We start from the raw sequence: 21,245 nt of genomic DNA, 5'->3' as shown, positions 1-21,245 counted from the left end.
ATATGTATACATCTTAACATGTAGTCACATGCTTTCACATACATCAATATTTAATTTTGTCTTTGTTTACTGTACTTTAATAAAAGCTTAACTGTGCTTATTAAGTTGTTTTTGACTATATGTTAAATGGTAACAATTAAAAATGCTAATTCATCAATAATTTTTCAGTTACTATCAATAAGTGGAATCTATCCCATCAATAAGTACAAATTCCCTTTTCCAACTCTTTTAGATATGAAGGAACCTTAGTGAAGGCTGAAAAGAGCCTAGTGATAATGTGAGCTAGTTCTTTAAGAATCTTGAGCTCAAACTGATCTGGTCCTGCTGACCAGATCATCAAGGATAGGTGCTGCTCTCTTACTATCTCACTGTCCATTGTTGACTTCCAGCTGCATGAGCGATACTTTTATTTCAGCCTTTATGAACCAAAAACATTCATCCTCTGGCAGAGACAATAGAAGAAAAATAAATATCTCAACCACTGGTTTCCTGTCATTATTCCTCCAGAACAGCAGGTCAAGTCTTCCTTTGATTCTTCTCCTTTCTATAATTCTATGATTCTAAACAAGAACTGACTAACCTAACCTGACAAATATCTTCAGGTTTTGTAAGATTAGCATATATTTCAGAGATTTAGACTTAATTTAAGAGAAAAATCCCAGCAATCAATTTTGTCACAAAACAGAAAGGTTTGCCTTAAGCTATAATGGGTTCCCCTTTACCCTGAGTTTTCAAACATAAGTTATTCATGATGTTGAAGAGATTCATGGTCAGGCATTTATCACACGGTTTCTGCTGATTCATACAATGTATGTTCTGTGACTAGATGGTCACTAAGATCTTTTTCAGCACTAAAATACTATGATCCTTTACTACAGTCACCTTTGATGGAAAAAGAAAAAAATGAGTTCTGTAAAATTAGCAAAAAGCTAAAATTAAGAAGAAAAATAAAGCAGGAAAGGAAATGGGAAATAGAAACTCAGAGAAATACAAAGAGTAAAGAAAAGTGTAACCCTCCATCATTCTCAACTCCTTATTCTTATTCACCTCATTCACCTGAGTTATATCGAATCTGCTGCCAAATTTTGTTGTTTCCAACTTCATATTTTCTCTTGCATAAATCCATTTTTCCCCTCTCCTCCATTATGCAGCTATCATCCTAGTTCATGCCTTCATCACTTCTTACCAAAACCATCCCAAAAGCCTTCTTTGTCCCCTTGTCTCTAGTCTCTCCAATCTTCCAAAGTGATTTTTTTTTTACTAAAGAGTAGATCTAAACATGTCACTCTTCTGCTTAATAAACTAATGGTTCTCTATGATTTCCCAGATTATATCAAGTCCTTGCTATTTAACAGATTTCTTAACCTGTCCTTTCCTACCTGTCCAGTCTTCTCATGCTTTACTCCCCCATCCATACATTTTGTGGTCCAGTGAAGTCAGCCTTCTAATTAGTCTTCCCTCACACAATTTCATTCCTCATTTCTACATCACGGAAATGGCTATCACTAAGACATATTCTCTCCTTCCTCATCTCTACCTCTTGATATCACTAAGACTGCTTAAATGTCAACCTTCTGGAGCAAACTCACCCAATATTCCTAACTACTAGAGACTTTCTCTCTATTTTAGAAGTTTCTTTCACATATTATTTTAATTACATATTATCTTTTCCATTGGCATCTAAACTTCTTAAGAGCAGAAGTTTTTGTTTTTGAATTGTTCTGGATTCCCCTGAGTTTAGCACAGACCAGAGGCACAAACTAAGCACTTAATAATTAGTAGTTGACTGACTAGTTGAAAACAACACAAATTTATTGAAAGAAGTTTAATCATAATATCTAAGCTTAGTCCCAAAGAAAGTACCTTTGCTTTCTAGCAAGCACTTTACTAAAGTGCTAAATTTAGTAAAAGATGCACCTTACACACCTCCTCTATAGAAGTGAGGAAATCTATGTGTGGAACACTGCAAATATTATCAGATCTGTTTGGGATAAATTTATTTGTTAGCCTGACTTCCTCCCCTCTTTTATTTCACTTTTTGGTGCAGGAATAAGGATATATCTGTAAATGGAAGTGATGTGGAAACAAGACATATTAATTTTTTAAGAGATTCAGGGAGAAGCTGGAAGTTGTGCAAGGAACTTGATAATTTCCCAAAGTACGAAGAGATCTATTACAGTGTAAGCTGAAGAGGAATTTCCTCTAGATAGTGAAGACCTCACAATGTTCAAACTTGCCAAAGACATTTTCTCAGAAAACTACAGAGACTTGTACATAAGATCAATGATTCACTGAAAAGTTTGGTCTAACCAAATGGATAAAGAAATACGAGTGAATGAACAACATAGATAGCTTAATTGTCAATATGTGTATATACAGATGTGATAGCAAAGAAACAGAAAGACAATCTTTGACATATTACACAAATGCTAGTGAGCTGGGATCAGAATTGAGAAAAAAAAAAAAGAGAGAGAGAGAGAGAGAGAGAGAGAGAGAGAGAGAGAGAGAGAGAGAGAGAGAGAGAGAGAGAGAAAGAAAGAGAGAAATAAATGTGCACCAGAATGCCTTAGTGGAATTTGAAAGGTTGTGCTAAATAAATACCAAACACATTGGTCACATGAGCTGAAGAGGGCCTTAAGAGATCATCTAATTCAGCTTCACTTCACTTTATAAATTGAAACTCAAAACTAAGACATCTAGCTAGGATCTAAACTGAAGTCTTTTGATTTCAAATCAAGTGATCTTTCCATTGTATAATTAAGCTATATGTCCATTAAAAATTTATTTTTTAGTGACTTGATTTGTTTTAAAAAGATAAAAGATTTGGGGAAGGAAATATCATATGTGTTTCTAATTATATAAATCACAAACCTGGTTTAGTTTTCTTTTTTGTCTTTTTTGTTTTAGCTTTTGGCCATTCCACATTTTCCTCAACAATTTGATCTTCTGAAGCCTTGATTTCATTCCCTTGATTAAAATCTGAAGTAGGTACATCATCAGATAATTTCTTCTTTTTGATGTTTTCTTCATCTACATTATGTTGCAGCTCAGCAAGGGATGCCACACTGAAAAGTAATCATCCAAATACTGTCAAATAATATACAATCTAACAATTTGTTATGCATGGCTTAGGGAAGGATAAGCCTCAAATCATATTACAATTGATGTGGAATACCTTAATATTTTGCAGGAAATTGGAAAGTCTTCAAGGAAGAGACTGATGATATCTATCATCCAACTACCACCCTAACTAAGTTTGGAAAGATTCATATTCAGGTTGGCCACAAGGCAATACATTTTTTCAAACACAGAAATCCTCAATAATTAATAATTTATAGAAGGATTGGTGGTGGGTGAAGTACTATACTGACAAAATCGCAGATCTCTGAAATATTAAGTATAAACTATTTATATTTTTAATTCCATGTAGCACTTCAGTTTAGAGCTGACTAAAAATATAATTATTTTTATTATATTCTCATTAAAATGTATCCTTATCTGAGTCAATTCATTTATGTAATCAAAGTGCCTAATTCATAGATCTTTATTGCCTATCTCAAACTCTATAATGTCCAAACAATTACAGATTGTTAATTATGAATTTTTGAACTATAGAATCGGTAAGAAATACAGTAATGTAGTTATAGTATGTGTAACTATATAATGTTAATGATATATAATAAGCATTAATGCTAAAGTAGAATTTTAATATATGGAGTTTAAAAATAAAAGCTTTAAGTTATTCCTAATTACTTTTACTAATTATTAAGAACAAACAGGAGGAAAATAATAGCTTTCTTGCAAAGATTAACAAGATAGAATTCAGAAAGTTCCAAAAGTTCATGTGAAATGACACATAATTTAAAATTAGTATTTAATTATAAATTTAAGAATCTAAAGATACTTCTAAAGAAACATGTGAAAAATATTTTCAAAATAATAAATTTTACAAAAGCCAGGAAAAAAATAAAGTTTCTTCTTGAGTTCTTAGCTTGCAAAATACATCTAGATCAGATTTTTTTCCTTTTCATTCAAAATAGATTAGATAAGTTAAAAGTTTATGCTTCTGCTCTAAGAATCCATCATTTCTCCAAGATCAGAACTTTATTCCATTTATACAGATCACATTTCTTTAATTTAGTCAACAAGTAAGTTGCTTATAGCTGCAAAAATTCAAAACCACATCTTGTGATGGTTCTTTTTGAATTATGACAAGCTGGTGCACAGGCAAGGGATATATACGACATTTCTGAGCATGTCCTCAAAAACTTTCCATTTTATAAGATCTAGCAGAACTCATGTAGAGTGACACAGATTTCAAGATTACCTACATACTACAATGCATTATTAATTTCCTTGGGTTGCATATTCTTTGGAAAAAAAGGAATTTTGCTACCAGCAAGAAGGGAACCTGAAATTATGAAGAAGTTTTCTACTACAGGCATGAGGGCCATCCCCTGAACTTTAGTAATGAGCAAAACATTACTTTAAAGTGCTCCTTCCTCTCCCCTCAATGCACTTTGCTGTATTCAGTATGCTCAACATATGCCCAGAAGGAAATATGGTGACTCAACAACATTTTTATTTCTCTGAGACTCTGAAGAGAGCTTGCCCTTAACTCAAAAAAGATTATGTACATAACATGAAACTATGTTAAGGCAGCTTTGGCTGCCTAAGGCAGATTGCATAAAGTTTCATCTTTATCTAGGGGAAAATATCTATCTAAAAATTTATCTATCTTTATCAAAGGGGAAAATATGCAAGTAAATATGATAAGCCACATCTCCCCCTATTGTTTGTAAATATATAGATATAATAATATATAAATTAAAATATATATATGAATATATATATTTGTAAAATAAAATAAATATATAAAGTACAAAAATTGATATAATCACTAAAACTAGAAAAATTTTAGTTCTCTATTACCAAAAAAAATCCTCTATATTAACTTTTTAGAGATTTTTAAGTATTTACATATCATTAAGCAAAGATCAAAGCAAACAGGAAAAGAAAGTCAAAATGGGCTTATTGTAAGATGTAGTAAATCATTAACTTAATTTTTTAAAAGGTAGGAATATTTTGATAACTGAGGATACATTTACTAGTGTCATTAAAAAAAAAAACCAGTAATTCAGTATTAAATGTGTAACTGCAGGTTCTACTCTACAAATGTTGATAAATGCCAAAATGCCAATAACAGTATGCTTGGTCAGCTTCTATATAATGTCATGCCATATCCTGGATAAAGCTGAACAGTACATGAAAATCATCTTATAGAAAAATCCAAAAGGCAAAGGAATTGTTACAGAAAAGATACCTCTTTGATCTTTTTAAAAATAATGTTGATATGGATATAGTGCTGACAATTTCCAAATACATTTTAATATATTTTCACATATGAAATAACAACTAGCCTGGGAAATCATTTGAAAATCCAAGGAGTTCTACACAATTTACCAGTGGTAAAATACCTTGTTTCTTTTTCAAGCATAGCTGGAACTTTTTTCTTTTTCTTATTTTTTCCCATTTCACTGTTCAATATTTCTTCTTGGCTCTGATTATCAGACACTAAATGAGACATCTGTTCCTTAAGCTTCATTCTTATTTTCTTCCTAATTGCATTAGCTGCTTCTTCAGCTACTTGGAGTTCATATGCTTTTATTAGCTGTTCTTCCTCATCTAATTCAATTGTGTCTCTCACTTCATTTGAGGCATTTTTTGTCTTTTTACTTTTTTGAAGAGATGTATCTGATGATGATTTATTTTTTATTTTTCTTGGAGAATGATTAATCTTCCTTTCAACACTACCTGCTTCCACTTCCTCTGTATTTTCTTCTTTATTAGACTGATCTTGTAGCACTGGTTTCTTCTTCTTCTTATTGGGCTTTACTTGTTGGTTTTGTTCTAAAGCAAAATCATCACTGTTTATTTTTTCAGCTATTGAACCTCTGTCTCTTGGTTTGTTTTTAGTGAATCGGGGGCTCCTCTCTGGATTATAAGTGCTGTTGATAATTGCCTCAGCACTTCTTGTTTCTTTGGTAAGATCATGATTACTCCGTAAGGTGTCAAGCTAGAAATAGAATACATATAAATTTCTTTTAAAAATATATTTGAACATAAATAGTAAGAAAATATCAAGTGGAGTATGTAATATGTAATTTTCAGTTGTTTCCTTAAATGCAAAAGTAAATGGTGCTCTTTCCATTTTAACAAGTTACTCAATTTAGTAGTATCAATAAATCCAAAGACCCAGTTACCAAAGTAAGGATTAATTATCCCTAACAAAAGTTATATATAACTTTTATTTTATATATATATATATATATATATATATTATATTATATTATATTATATATTATTATATGTTATTTATATATATATTATTATTATTTATATATAACAAAAGTTCTATAACTAGAACAACTGGGAAAACCAGAAAGCAGTCTAACAGAGATTAAATTTAGAAGAATACATTACACCATATACCAAGATTAGCTCCAAATGAGCACAGGACTCAACTTATAAATGGTCAAAACATAAAAGAAAAGCGCAAGGAAGAAATTACCTTTCAGAACTATGAATATGGAAAGAGTTCATAATAGGAAATATTTATCTCTTGTTTGTCCATATTATCTCAAAAATAAACTGGACAAGTTTGATTACATGAAATTAAAATTTTTTGCATTAACAATACTTTTACATCTAAAATTAGAGGAAAAAATTAACTGGAGAAAAAAAAATACTTCGGCAAGTTTCTATGACAAAGGTCTTTTATTCCCAAGTAAAAGGAATAGTTTCAAATTTATAAAAATAATACTCATTGTCCATTTATTTGTGATCAAATATAATGAGCTTAGATTTACTGACTGATCCATTTTATGAAACATTTGTTATGAAACAAACTGTGAAATATATCACTGCAGAATACAAAAATTAAGTATGAGATACACCAAAAGACATAATCAAGTAGCTAGAATTATCCATTAGAACTTTTTCACCTCAATAAAAGACAATTTGCTATACAAAACATTGACCTACACAACTTGGACAACTATATTATATTATGTCAGTATCTAATGCACTTAATTTCCAAATTCTGTAACATGAATACTTTCAAAATATAGACACGATGTAAAGGGAAAAGAACAAGGTATATGTCAAACCTCTCATCCTATCTTCTACTGGAGTTGTCCCACAGAAAACAAGCTTAATCTTATTTATAAAAGTAGATATATCTATTCCCCCCATTTCCATAGGAACCTAACAAAAATATGAGAATGAGATGACAGTGATGCTAATAACAGATATGAAATGTGGGATTTTTAGGTTAATAGTTTAAACCTATGAGACATTAGTCTAGCACTAAATTTATTATCACTCATTAAAGAGAGCTGAGTTGGGTTTTCAAGTTCTAGAAACTATTCTATTGATTACTTTATACACATGGATAGCATCAATTATATGGTTCTTCTGAAAAATACATTAGATTTTTCATCTCATTTCTATAGTGATATAAAAAATAGAATTTGGATTTAATAAGTTTAAAATCTTAACATACACAATAAAATGGAGGACAACTCCGTAAAGAGCTGTCATCCAGGATGATGTACGGCACAGATTTTGTGTATCCTCAGACCAGTACAGAAGTTGTGAATTAAGACTACAGAAGGTAAGCTTATATACTAAAACTCTTATTCAACTATAAAAAATCTTATCTTTTCTCTATCTCTGCAACTCAGAATATAAAAAAGCAGAAAAATCAAATTGTTCCAGATCTATTTTTAGCTAAGTCCCATAAAAATATGGAAACAAAACAATAATAATTTTGAATAGCTAAGACTGATGTAATGCATTAACACTGGCAAAGTGCATTATATATATTACTTGATCTTCACAACAGCACTTTGATATATATGATAATATTTTGAAATTTTTCCAGGTAAGGAAACTGGTTAAACAAAATTAAATGACTTATCCAGGGTCACAGAGATGCAAAGTTTCTGAAGTCAAATTTGAACCTACAAATGACTCTACACACACTACAATATATCTTAAACTCAGCATGTGTCAAAATTAGATTAAAACATTTCTTCTGAAAGCTGCTCGTCCTCCCAAATTCACTATTTCTGTATACAGTGCTACTATGCTCCAATCTGGTATGTTTATAAGTCTAAAGTTATTTTTAATTCCTCCTTCCCTCTTACCACTCCATATCCAATCAGTTCCCAGGGCCTAGGAATTTCATCCCTCAAACCCATTCACTCTTCTTTAATTCATTAGCAATTCTTAAAATAAAACAGGTCCTTATCACACCTGGATCACTATCTCCATTCCAGTAAATCTTCATATTGGATCTTTTTTTAATGAATAGATATTTTATGAAAAAGTGTAACTCCTCTCTTCAAAAATGTTCAGCAATTTATTAAAGCAAATTTGCTAATTTCAAATTGCTATTGTTTTACTGAGTAAATCACCAACACTTTTTTCTGACATCAAAGGTACTTCTCAACTAGTGCCATTCCCCTTTGCAACCCTGGAATCAATCAAATCAATATACTGCCTAATAGAAAGTGTATCAATCTATTTTCCTATTGGTTCATTCACCTGTGACTTTCCAAATCAAAATATGGATTCAACTCCTTGATGATATGGAACATCTTTTTTTTTTGTATTTGTATTTGTATTATAGCTTAACACAGTGCTTTGCACATAGTAATTGCTTAATAAATGCTCTTCATTCATTTATGCATGTATATATATATATGTGTGTGTGTATATATATATATATATCTTTTGTATTTTTATCAGTACAGCTTAACACAGTGCTCTACACATAACAATTGCTTAATAAATGCTCTTCATTTATGCCTGCATGTATATATTTGCATAGAGATTCTGGGAACACACACACTCTCTTTCTCTTTGCATCTCTTCACTGTATAAATTCTTATCCACCCTTTAAAATTCAATTCAAAGTAGCTGTGCTACTTTAAAAAACCCTCTGATTATCATTCCAGTTGATAATATTCTTCCTCAGATCTAACAAAGCCTTTTATTCTTTTACTCTTATAATGTACTCACCATATAATATTGGACACTACAGCTATTTTTGTTGAGATTGTTGAGATTGATTCTTCTACTAGACTATAACCAACTTTAGGGCAGGGATCATGTTTTATCTAAATGTTGTATCTCACCTAATGCTCATTATAAACCGGCCTTAAGTTTACTGTTGTTATAAGAAATTTATTGTCACTGTAATTTTTGTTTATCTGTAAGCTGACAACTTTTCTTCACCTGAAATTCTTTCATATAGTGTTGCTAAGAATATGTTACATGTCTTTACTTCAACCATATTCCTTCAAATCACCTTTAAGGGCAAATTCAAAAAATGCTATAATTTTTCTAATGCAGAGATTGCAGTTTTAAAGATGGAATAATACAAAGACAACATGGAATAGTGAATAAAGAGCCAGAGAGAGACACAGAGAAAGAGCGAGAGAGAGCAAGAGAGAGACAGAGAAAGAGAGAGACACACAGAGAGACACAGAGAGAAAAAGAGAGACTCACAGAGACAGAGCAAGAGAGACACATGGAGGAGTGAGAAAGTGCAAGAGAGCGAGTGAGACAAAGAGAAACAGAGACAGAAACACACACACACACACACACACACACAAAGAGAGAGAGAGAGAGAGAGAGAGAGAGAGAGAGAGAGAGAGAGAGAGAGAGAGAGAAACAGAGAGACAGAGACAAAGAGATACAGAGAGAAAGCAGAGACAGAAAGAAACACAGATACACAGAGAGAGAGACAAAGACAGAGAGAGAGACAGAGAGAAGAAAGAGACACATAGAGAGAGGCAGTGGGAGAGAGAATAATCCACCAATACTGTGCTAAAAACTAAAAGCTTATACAATGAAGTCTGGGAAAATATTCTTAAATCTTTGATAATGCTAGCAAGAAAAATTCCCTTGGCTTTTCACAATTCATCTCAGGGACCACAGCAACTGAGATGATTCAACCACATGTGGGACTCAGGGTAACAATTCTTATTGCTTCTTATTGCCTTACATTATAGATCTTTGGTCATGACACATTAGTTATCATAATAAAACTTTCAAAATTCCTTATAGCTGCAAAATAAAAATCATTTTTAAAAAGCAATTTTCATCATCAATAAGATATAAACTTACCAAAATGTTTTCTTCAGATTTAACAACTTTCTTCTTGGGTTTCTTTTTATCAGCTACTAAATTAGCATGACTCCTAAAGAATTCTTCAAAACGGACTTTGGTTTTTGCCTTTGCTTCACTTTCCACTAGGAAATATTATAAAAGTTACTGTCAGCTAACCAAATAAATCTCTTCCAACAATAGATATCTGACTACATTATAATACTAAATTTGAAACTAAACTCTCCAATGGCAAAATATTTTATTATATTTACATGCATACATGGTATGTGTGTATGTGTATGTATAGATAGAAATGACAAGAAATTAACAGAAGTAGAAAATATTAAGAAGTGGGAAGAATAAATTTTAAAAAACTATACAAGAAAGATGTTAACATTTTTATAATCATGATAGTGTGATTACTGATCCAGAGCCAGACATCCTAGAAAATGAAAGCGAGTGGGCCTTAAGAAGCATTGCTAACACTAACGCTAGTGGATATCAGCGGCTATCAGTGGAGATGATAGAATTCCAGCTGAGCTATTTAAAACCCTAAAAGATGATACCATTAAGCAAATCTGGGAAACGCAACAATGGCCACTGAATTGGAAAAGGTCAGTTTATATCCCAATCCAAAAAAACAGGGCAAAACCAAAGAATCTTCAAATTACCAAACAACTATGTTCATTTCACACACCAAAAAAGTCATGCTTGAGATTCTGCAAGCTAGATTTCAGCAATATATGAACCAAGAACACAACCCAAAGAGCAAGCTGCTTTTGAAGAAGCTGAGGTCCTAGAGAAGAAATTGCCAACATTTGCTGGATTATGGGGAAGAAAAGAGAGTTCCTAAAAAATATCTACTTCACTGAATACACTAAAGGCTTTGCTGTATGGATCACAGCAAAATGCAGCCTATTCTTAAGAGATGGAATTAGCAGATCATCTTAATTGTCCCCCAAAGGAATGTGTACACAGGCAAAAAAGTAACAGAAGTGAACACAAAACAACTGATTGGTTTAATATTGGCAAAGGAATAAGGCAAGGCTCTTTACCATGTCACACTGCTTGAAAATAGTACTGATCCTAACTTTGTGACCCTAGGCAAGTCACTTAACCCCAAATGCCTCAACAAAAAAAAAAAAGTAAAAAGTAAAAAATAGCACTGATTAACTAGGTTTCTATTACATTTATGCAGATACATACACACACACACCCACACACACACACACACACTTACACACATATATATATGCATATATACATGCATACATATATATGTGTATGTTATTGTCATTTAATTATGTCTGACTACAAACCATAGCATCACACAGAAGAGTAATGTAAAAAAAAAGATATTTATTGAAAAAAATTAATGAATGTAAAAAACTAGACTGAAGGAAAAAAAAACACTCTGTGGTAAATTATCAAGAAATAAAAGAAAATGATTTACTCTCTAAGTACAAAAATATATGCATAATTATGCAAAACTTAGCATGGTATTTAAGAAAATTTGGGGGATTTTATCTCAAAATCTAAAATAGGAAGATTCCAAAGGAATGAAAAATATTTTGGAGATTACTAGTACTTTTTTAAAAAGGCAACTTATGGGGGCAGCTAGGTGGTGCAGTGGATAGAGCACCAGCCTTGAATTCAGGAGGTTCCGAGTTCAAATCTGGTCTCAGACACTTAACACTTCCTAGCTGTGTGACCCTGGGCAAGTCACTTAACCCCAGCCTCAGGGGGGGAAAAAAAAAAAAAAAAGGCAACTTACAATGATATCAATAAATACTGACCTACAAGTTTATATTCTCAATACTCTAAAAGCTTTAAGAAAATCGTCTATGCTATCAGTGACAAAAATAGATGGGAGCAAACATGTTTTAATAAAGAATTCCTTACAGGGAATTACATCTTCAATAACTAAGAAAATGCTTGTTGTTTGTGGAATATTTATTGATTATAAAAAAAGCAGTTCACTTGATAGATCAAAACACAATCTTAAAGATTTCAATGGGAAATCTGCACCAGACTTATATTCAGATCATAAAAGATTTGTTGATAGATGGGGGAAAAAGAGGCAACTTCATTATACAATTCTCTAACAAATACTATCAACAAGATATTAAATAGCATGATATGTGCTTGCCAAAAGAGTTCACACAGAAATCATGTGTACTTCCATATTTCCTTTGAATGACATTGTGGTACTAAGTAAAGGATGAAAAACTACTGGGTCTCTTCAAGGAGTCCATGGTCACTCAGAGGAAATGTATGTTGAAATTCACATAGGGAAAAAAAAAAAGTGGAAAACGATTAGTGCCGAATTCATAGCTTGAACAATTCCAATAAACTGGAAAAACAGCTCAGTCCAGAATCGATTAAAATAAAGTCAGTGAGATAGATCACATAAGGGAAATTGCACAAATTTTTTCACTTTCTTAAGTTGCTTCTTGACATTAAAACTCATCTTTTAAACTAAGTTTTTCCTGATAATGCTATATGGCTGAGTGATGAAGCAACATAATTAAAGAACCAAAACTACAGCTCATCTGAAAGGCAACGAAAAGACATTTGTAATGAGTAGAAGCATTCTTAAGCATATTACTAACAAATACCTATGTGTGAAAAGTGGTGTATAACAGGTCAACTATTGATATATGTGATATATGTGGCCAGAAAAGGTAGAAAGCCAGTGAGACAGAGACAGAGATATAGAGACACTTCCCAATGGTTACACTGGTATCCATGAAATATTAGAAAAAATTAAAGGCAAGCCAAGATCCTCTAATGAGGATTTATGGGAGGACATGAATCATACAGTATGAAAAGGGAAGAGTGAGATGGAGTACTGAATACCCACACTGATTATATCACTAATTTTTGAATTAGAGAAATGTCATTAGCACCTCATAAATATTTCTCACATATCAGGAGTTGCTAGTGTTTATTGTAGAATTAAATCACTTTGAAGTGAGTCAAACCCAAAAGGGTGCAATCACTTATTTGTATGTGCTTAGTGCTCATAACATAAAATAATCAAATTTATCTAGATTATATTTTGAAAGTTTTAAAATAATATAAGTAACATACTGGGAAAGGCAACTTTTCCCTTCTTTAATTTTATCCTAATTTTAAAAATAAGAAGACTAAATATTGTGTAAATCAAAATATTTTAGTAAAGATAGACTATTCTATTCTATTTACCATATTCAACTAATCTCCCCCCAAAGACATGAATTTTAAAAAAATGAGCAAAAAATTAATTTTAAGCAAACATTCTAAAAAAGTTTTACCTGTTGGCATATTTGGTCTTTCTGGAAAATGTCAAATGCCAGTATAGAATTTTAATTAATCAGCAGTCTCTGTAAAAGTAAACAAAAACAAGATTCATACATAAAAGTTAAAGTGTACATACAAAAATCATAAATTTATGAATACCCTCCTGGAATAAATCAAAAGCAGTTCGTAACTCCAGAATATAATAAAGGTTACTAACCTAACCATTGAAATGGATGATTATGATTAATTATTGTAATTAACTAAGCTAAATGGTTTAGATTGGAATAAAAATATTTAGATATAAAAACCCACATATCTTGAAAAGCAATAGTAAGTGGTTTCCTGAATGTAAATTATATGCTTTCAAAAGATACCTGTCATTCAGTAGTTATAATGAATTCAATGAAGAAACAGTTATCAGCTCAAAATTAATTTCCCCACATTTCTATTATGAAAATGGTAATATATTAATTCCTAATTTCTCACATAATATTTTTACAAATGATGTATTTGAATACCACTGTAACTTCTATAAAAATAAAAGTAGAATAACAAAGTTATTTAAAACGAAAAGCAAGCAAAAAGTAGGAGGGTCAGAAAGTAGTTTGATAATATGTATTTTTAAATACAATACTATCAGAGATAATCAAGATTTAAGTCACTTATCTTATTATCTCAAGTAATTGGAATAAAACCAAGAAGAGAGTAATAATGACCTTTCTAATATAAGTCAATTAAATATAACAAAATTTTATTACACCACAAGGGTGCTGTGTTTGATGCTGGGCATAAAAATTTAAGTCTCCATCTTCAAGAGCACCATAGGTACTTAATAAATGATGAAAGACTGGTTGGCCTCCTACTGGATAGCAAATAAGCTGTAAGGTACAGTGGATAAAGCACTGGACTTGCCTTTGACTCCTGATCCAGTCATTGGCTAATGGGTGACCCTGAGCAAGGACCTCTCTGCCACTCATCTACACAAAGATGATTATCTTTATAGAGCAACTCTCTTAAAAACGCTATTGTGAAATCAAATGAGATACTGATGTGGAGATTCACAAATGTTAAAATGTTAATTACTACACACAAATAAGTATAGTAACAGAATAAGAGGCTGGACCTGTCTCCAATGGGCGGGGAACTCTCAGGTGAGGAAACTCCCTCTACCAGGGCATAGGGGGGGGACCTTCTCTGTAATTTATAGTCTTAAGAGAGTGGTCCAGAACACTGACAGGTCAAGTGCCTTGTTCAAGGTCAAAGCCAGGAAGTATCCTAGGCAGAATCCAACCCAGGTCTTTCTGGCGCCAAGGCCAAGTCTCTATTCACTACCACACAGAGTACATTCTAGGCTTAGGGATCAGTTTGTAGAAAAGCAAGGAGGTGGGAGATGAAGAATAGAGCTTGGGGTCCAGTGTGGCTGGAAGTGTAGTAGTTTGAAATAGGGGAGTCAGATAGAAGCGTCATTAAATGCCTGGCTGAAAAATTTCAATGTTGTTATGGGGTCAGTGAAAACATTATTGTAGGTTTTTGAGTTGGGAAAGGATATGGGTAAATCCATGCCTCCTTGAGATTATTTTGGCAGTTGTATGAAGTAGAGATTAAGGAAAAGAGAAGACTGGAATACAGCAGGATTCTGCAAAAAATGTAACCCAATTCATTCACTAAAAGTCATGTATCAAGAGTGTTATATGTCTGCACTATTAAATCTATTTATTTTTATTTTTAACATGCTTTTTAAAAGTAAGCTTAAAGGCCACAGAAAAATTGGACAGCAGAGAAACCCTTGAGAAAGACATAATGACAGAACTGAGTAGCAAATAGGAATACATGAAAATATTAAAAAATCAGACAGAAGAACTCAAAAAGCATAGTAGCAATGAATTAAGATATACAGAGTATATTAATAAATAGTATGAGTACTTTAAAAAAAAAAAAAAAAAAAGAGGTAAGATTGGCAAGAAGTAGCCCTTCTCCCAGCCAAGGCAAACTCTCTCTCCATGTACATGTGAACCCAGAGCAGCTATCTTCAATAATAAATTATCCCCTCTTTTATGCCCACTTTTTTTTTTCTCAATAGTATTTTATTTTTTCAAATACATGTAAAGAGAGTTTCAACATTCATTTTTGTAGGACTGTGTTTCAAATTTTTCTCCCTCCCTCCTTTCCTTACTCCCCCTCACCAAGACAACAAAGTCTGATATAAATATATTTCCATATCTGTAATATTGTGCAAGAAAAATCAGACCAAAAGGGGGGAAAAACCCATGAGAAATATAAAAAAAACAAAAAAAAAAGGTGAAAACACTATACTTCTATTCACATTCAGTCTCCGTACTTCTCTCTGGATGCAGATGGCATTTTTCATCCCAAGTCTATTGTAACTGCCTTGAATCAACATATTGTTGAGAAGAGCCAAGTGCATCATAGTTGATCATCACATAATCTTATTATTGTGAATGTTTCTTGTTTCTGCTCATTTCACTCAGCATCAATTCATGTAAGTCTTTCTAAGCTTTTCTGAAATTAGCCTGCTTCATTTCTTATAGAACAATAATATTCCATTACATTCATATACCATAACTTATTAAACCATTCCCCAACTGATAGGCATTCATTCAGTTTCCAGTTTCTTGCCACTATAAAAAAGACTGCTAAAAACATTTTTGCACATGTGGGTCCTTTTCCCTCTTTTATGACCTCTTTGGTACAGAAATGAAGCAGTATATAAACCCAACCCAACACTGCTAAATAAAAGAATATGTAGAGTTTTATAGCCCTTTGGGCATAATTCTAAATTGCTCTCCTGAATAACTGGACTATTTCACAACTCCACCAAGCAATGCATTAGTGCCCCAGTTTTTTCATATACAATGCAACTTTTATTATTAGTTTTTCCTGTTATCTTAGTCAATCTGAGAAATGTGAAGTGGTACCCCAGATTTGTGTTAATTGGTATTTCGCTAATCAATAAGTGATCTAGAGAAATTTTTTTTCATATGGCTAGAAATGGTAATTTTCTTCATTTGAAAATTGTCTGGGGGCAGCTAGGTCGTGCAATGGATAGAATAGCAGCCCTGAAGTCAGAAGGACCTGAGTTCAAATTTGGTCTCAGACAAAACACTTCCTAGCTATGTGATCCTGGGCAAGTCGCTTAACCCCAATTGCCTCAGGAAAAAAAAGGAAGGAAGGAAGGAAAGAAGAAAGGAAGGAAGGAAGGAAGGAAGGAAGGAAGGAAGGAAGGAAGGAAGGAAGGAAGGAAGGAAGGAAGGAAGGAAGGAAGGAAGGAAGGAAGGAAGGAAGGAAGGAAGGAAGGAAATTGTTCACATCCTTTGATCATTTATCAATTGGGGAATGACTTCTATTCTTATAAATTTGAGTCAGTTCTCTATTTTAGAAATGAAGCCTAAATCAGAAACACTGGCCATAAAATTTTTTCACAGCTTTGTTTCTTTTCTAATCTTGGTTACATTGGTTTTGTTTATGCAAAATGCTTTTCATTTAATGCAATCAAAATTATACATTTTGCATTTCATAATGTTCACTAGTTATTTCTCCCTTCTTCACAAATCGGTAAACTATTCTTTGTTCTACTAATCTGATTATATGCCACCCTTTATGTTTAAATCATGAACCCATTTTGGCCTTATCTTGGTATAGGGCATTAGATATTGATCAATATTTTACAATTTTCCCAGCAATTTTTGTCAAATAGTGAGTTCTTCTTTCAGAAGCTGGAATCTTTGGGTTTATCAAACACTAGATTACTAAAGTCACTGATACTGTGTCTTGTGCACCTAACCTATTCCACTGATCCACTCCCCTATTTCTTAGTCAGTACCAAATGGCTTTGATGACCACTGCTTTATAATATAGTTTGAGGTCTGGTACATATGCTCACTCTCTCACTGATTTTCAATTCTTCCCTATTTATGGGCTGCTCCCCCATAAATAAGCCCAAGTCTCTCCCAGATAAACTCAAATACCCACATTTTTGAAGTAAGAACTCAACGTTTGGCAAAAATTGCTAGGAAAACTGGAAAGCTGCTAGGGAAAAATGAGGCAAAGAACAATATCTCACACCATATACCAAGATAAGATCAAAATAGATAAAAAAGTTAGACATAAAGAGTAATATCAAGTAAATTAGGGAGCATGGAAAAGTGTACCTATCAGATGTCTGGCTAATGGAAGAGTTTATAACCAAAGAAGAGATAGAAAGGATTACAGGAAAGAAAATGGATAATTTTGATTACATTACATTACAAACAAAACTAATACAGCCAAAATTAGAAGGGAAATTGTTAGGATTACTAGATGCTAACTCGGTTGTCTAATTTAGCATGGTACTTAACAATTCTCTAGCTCACACCTTTAGTTCACACCTTTAGTTCAAACCTTTCAAGGAGTTTACACCTTTAAAAGGAACTTGCTCATTGGTCTGTAAGAAGTTCCCACAAGCCCATGAGAGTACCCACAAGCGCATTCTCTGGGAGAATAAAAGGAGCCAACATTGAGTATGTCAGAGGCAGTCTGGAAGGGGCAGTCTGGATTGAGTCAAGGACAAGACTTCCCAGGAAAACTTCAGGGAAGCTGGAGGAGATTCAGAGCCAGGATTCAGGAAGGAGGAGATTGGAGATTCTACCTTCGTGCTGACTGGAGGCTTTGGATTTAGGAGGATTTTACAGCAAGTTTCTCTGATAAAAAAAATCTCATTTCTCAAAGATAGAGGAAAATGAATCAAACTTATAAAAATAAGAGTCATTCACCAGTTGATAGTCAAAGTATAAGAACAGATAGTTTTCAGAAGACATCGAAGCTATAAAGAATCACATTGAAAAAAAAAGTTCTAAATCACTACTGATTAGAGAAATGCAAATTAAAAGAACTTTGAAGTGCTACCTCACAACTATCCAACAGAAGAAGATACAGAAAAGGAAAATGACAAATGTTAGGGGATATGGAAAAACTGAGTTATTGATGTATTGTTAGTGGAGACACTAGAAGATAAAGAGCCTCAGGGTGGCTATCCATTCTCCTTCTCTTCTCCTACCAGAAAGCTGGCCCAGGCCCCAGGCTAGGAGACAAGACTGTGGAAGGAAACAATAAAGACTTTTGGACTTTATCTCTGGCTAATCTCCAGATGATTACTGAAACAAAGGCTGCTCCAAGACCTCCAGAAAACCTGAACACTACATGACCCCATTTGAAAAGATGAGGAGCTAAATGGTGGTTAAGTGACTTGCCCAGGGTCACACACAAGTGGTTGTCTAAAGTCAAATCTGCACTCAATGTAATGAACCACTTAGCTGCCCCAAAGCAGCTATACTGCTACCAGCAACATTAGGAAGGTTACTATCCCAAAGAGAGCAAAGAAAAGAGGAAGAGATCTCTTTGCGCGTGCGCATGCGCACACACAAAATTATAGCAGCTCTTTTTGTGGTAGCAAAGAATTGGAAACTGAGGGGATGCCCATCAACCAGAGAATGGCGGGGATATTGTGGTATATATTTGTGATGGAATATCATGGTGCTGTAAGAAATAATGGAGTAAAATGGTTTTAGAAAAATCTGGGAAAACATATGAATTCGTGCAAAGTGAAATTGTATACAATAACAGGAAGATACATTGTAAAAGATTTGGCTGCAGGATACAAGACTATTTCAAAGGCCCCTTGATGAAAAATGCTTCCAACAACTGAGAGAACGGATGATTTCTGAATGAAAATCCAAGATTTTCTAACTTTTTAACTCCAAAAGTATAAAACCTGTGTAACAAAATGTGCACACACACAAAAGAAAAATAAGAAAGTCATATAGCAAAATATTCAAAAAAGGAGAAAATAGGTCCAAAAAGGAGGGAGAAAAACAAAACTTGTGTTAACAAAATTCCTCCAAAATGCCAACAATGATCAAATGTGGACAATGTTTGGAAAGGGCATTCCTCCCCTAGCATGGGTAGCCTCTGGGATCCTTTCAGAATTAAAGGATCTAGGCCATTCTGTTTGCCAGAGTATTTACGCTAAGCAACAGAGGCTGCTCAAAGTAAATCCGGTCGCTTAGCGCCCACAGGGCCATAGATAGCAGAAGCCATCACAGGCCCTAGCCAGTTCAGCGCAAAGGCACACCCACCCCCGGGGCTCGCAGTGCCGGGAGGTGCGGGCCTGGGAGGGGGAAATTGACTACGGCAGGGACGTGCCGCCAGCGCGCGACTGAAATTAACACGCAAGTACGTAGGCACTCACGCACGAGAGGGGACCGAGAAACAGAAGCTAACCAGCGTCGCCCGCTGGCCTGAAAAGTTGGCGACTGAAAGCCCAGAGAGCGTCCGACTCACCAGGAGGTGATGCGCAGCCCAGAGGAAGCGGTGGGCTTCCGTCCTTTTTCCTAAATCGACGCTGGCTGAACGATCTAACTACCTGATGGGAGAAGCACTAGAGCTTAGAGCTGGCAGACGGGAAGGAGAAGGCTGCCCAGTCTCGCTCCTTAACCGATGGTTTAGGGGAGGGAAGGGGGTGGGGATCCAAGGGATTGGGGTAGGGATGGGGAGGGAGGAGGACCAGAGGAAGTATTGCTTAGTCGGGACTTAATGCGCAGCGAGTCGTTTACGTCAGTTACGGCGACGCCTCCGTTGTTATTAGCAACCGAGGTTGGGCCGCCCCACCCCGCCCTAGGTTTTTTTTAGAGCTCCAGCCAATAGCAACGGCGCCGGCTGGGGCGCCTCTAGAGAACCGGGATTGGCCCGCCGGCCTGCATGCACCCGCCACTTAAACCTAAGAAAGCTAAGAGCGTACTGAGAGGCGGAACCTGCAACCAAAAGCCGCCGGAAGTCAGCCAATGATATTTAAGGACTGCCTATATTCCGCTCTAAAGTTAACCTTTTATATGTCTTTGACCTACATAGCGCGATCGTGAAACTTGTCTCAGATTCCTCTTTTTGAATGCTTAAAATAAGAGGAATAAGCACATTGACTGTAATAATTGTCAGAGTATTTTTAGGTGCACAGACAAGTCAAGAATTCCTGCTTTAATAATAGAAAGTTCTTCCTTGCTTCATGCTTAAATCTAACTAATGTTATTGCGTATTGATTTATATAGATCATTTCAAGTATTTTTTTAAGCACTTAATATATGTAAAATGCTTTCAAGAAGCTTTCTTTCATTAAAAGTAAAATAAAATGTACCTGTAAATGTATACGAAATCTATGAAAGAGGAATGAGCAGTAATTTTTTGGAGGAAGAGTAATAAATAGCTGGACAGGAGGGAAAATCTAATAAAAGTCCCCTCTTATTAGGTGGCACTTGAACAGAGCTGCAGAAAATTAAGAATTCTAAGAGATCTAGGTGAAGTTGATGGATTTTTATGTAATAAAATACAGTTCAAAATCAGAAGAGGAATTATTGAATATGTGAGACAACCATTGAACCAATATACCACGTTAGCAACGCACACTTCCGGCACTGGGCTAAGGTGGCGGAGACAGTGTGAGGCGCTCCAACAGTCTGAGGGACAGTGAACTGGCCCCCTATTTTAAAAGTTTGAGGACCACTGTATGGCATCATCAGCACCTGTGGATTTCATTTTTTCATTTTGATCTTTATGCAGATGACTCATAAATATGTAAAATATATACACAGAGAGCGCGAGAGCGAGCGCCAGAGCGAGTCGAGCTCGAGCCCGCGCCCGAGTCCCTATGTCTCCCTTGTGTTTCTGTCCTGTACCATTAAATTGTCTGTTGAATATTTCAAAGTGAACATCCTGGAAGCCTTTATAACAATTCATTT

At 34.2% G+C, this 21,245-nt stretch overlaps 1 protein-coding gene across 1 annotated transcript in view; it reads right to left on the bottom strand.

Moving 5' to 3' along the window:
• The window catches only part of AHI1 (Abelson helper integration site 1), a 227,732-nt gene extending 207,610 nt beyond the window's left edge, over positions 1-20,122 (bottom strand). The window contains 5 exon segments of the mRNA XM_074309767.1: positions 2,872-3,065; positions 5,478-6,076; positions 10,198-10,322; positions 13,476-13,544; positions 19,798-20,122. Of these exon segments, the coding sequence (XP_074165868.1) occupies positions 2,872-3,065; positions 5,478-6,076; positions 10,198-10,322; positions 13,476-13,485 (928 nt within the window). The 5' untranslated portion in view covers positions 13,486-13,544; positions 19,798-20,122.
• Between the last annotated feature and the right edge of the window lie 1,123 nt (positions 20,123-21,245).

The sequence above is a fragment of the Sminthopsis crassicaudata genome, chromosome 4 (assembly GCF_048593235.1).
Source record: "Sminthopsis crassicaudata isolate SCR6 chromosome 4, ASM4859323v1, whole genome shotgun sequence".
Taxonomy (NCBI): Eukaryota; Metazoa; Chordata; class Mammalia; order Dasyuromorphia; family Dasyuridae; genus Sminthopsis; species Sminthopsis crassicaudata.
This window is presented reverse-complemented; position numbering and strand designations above follow the sequence as displayed.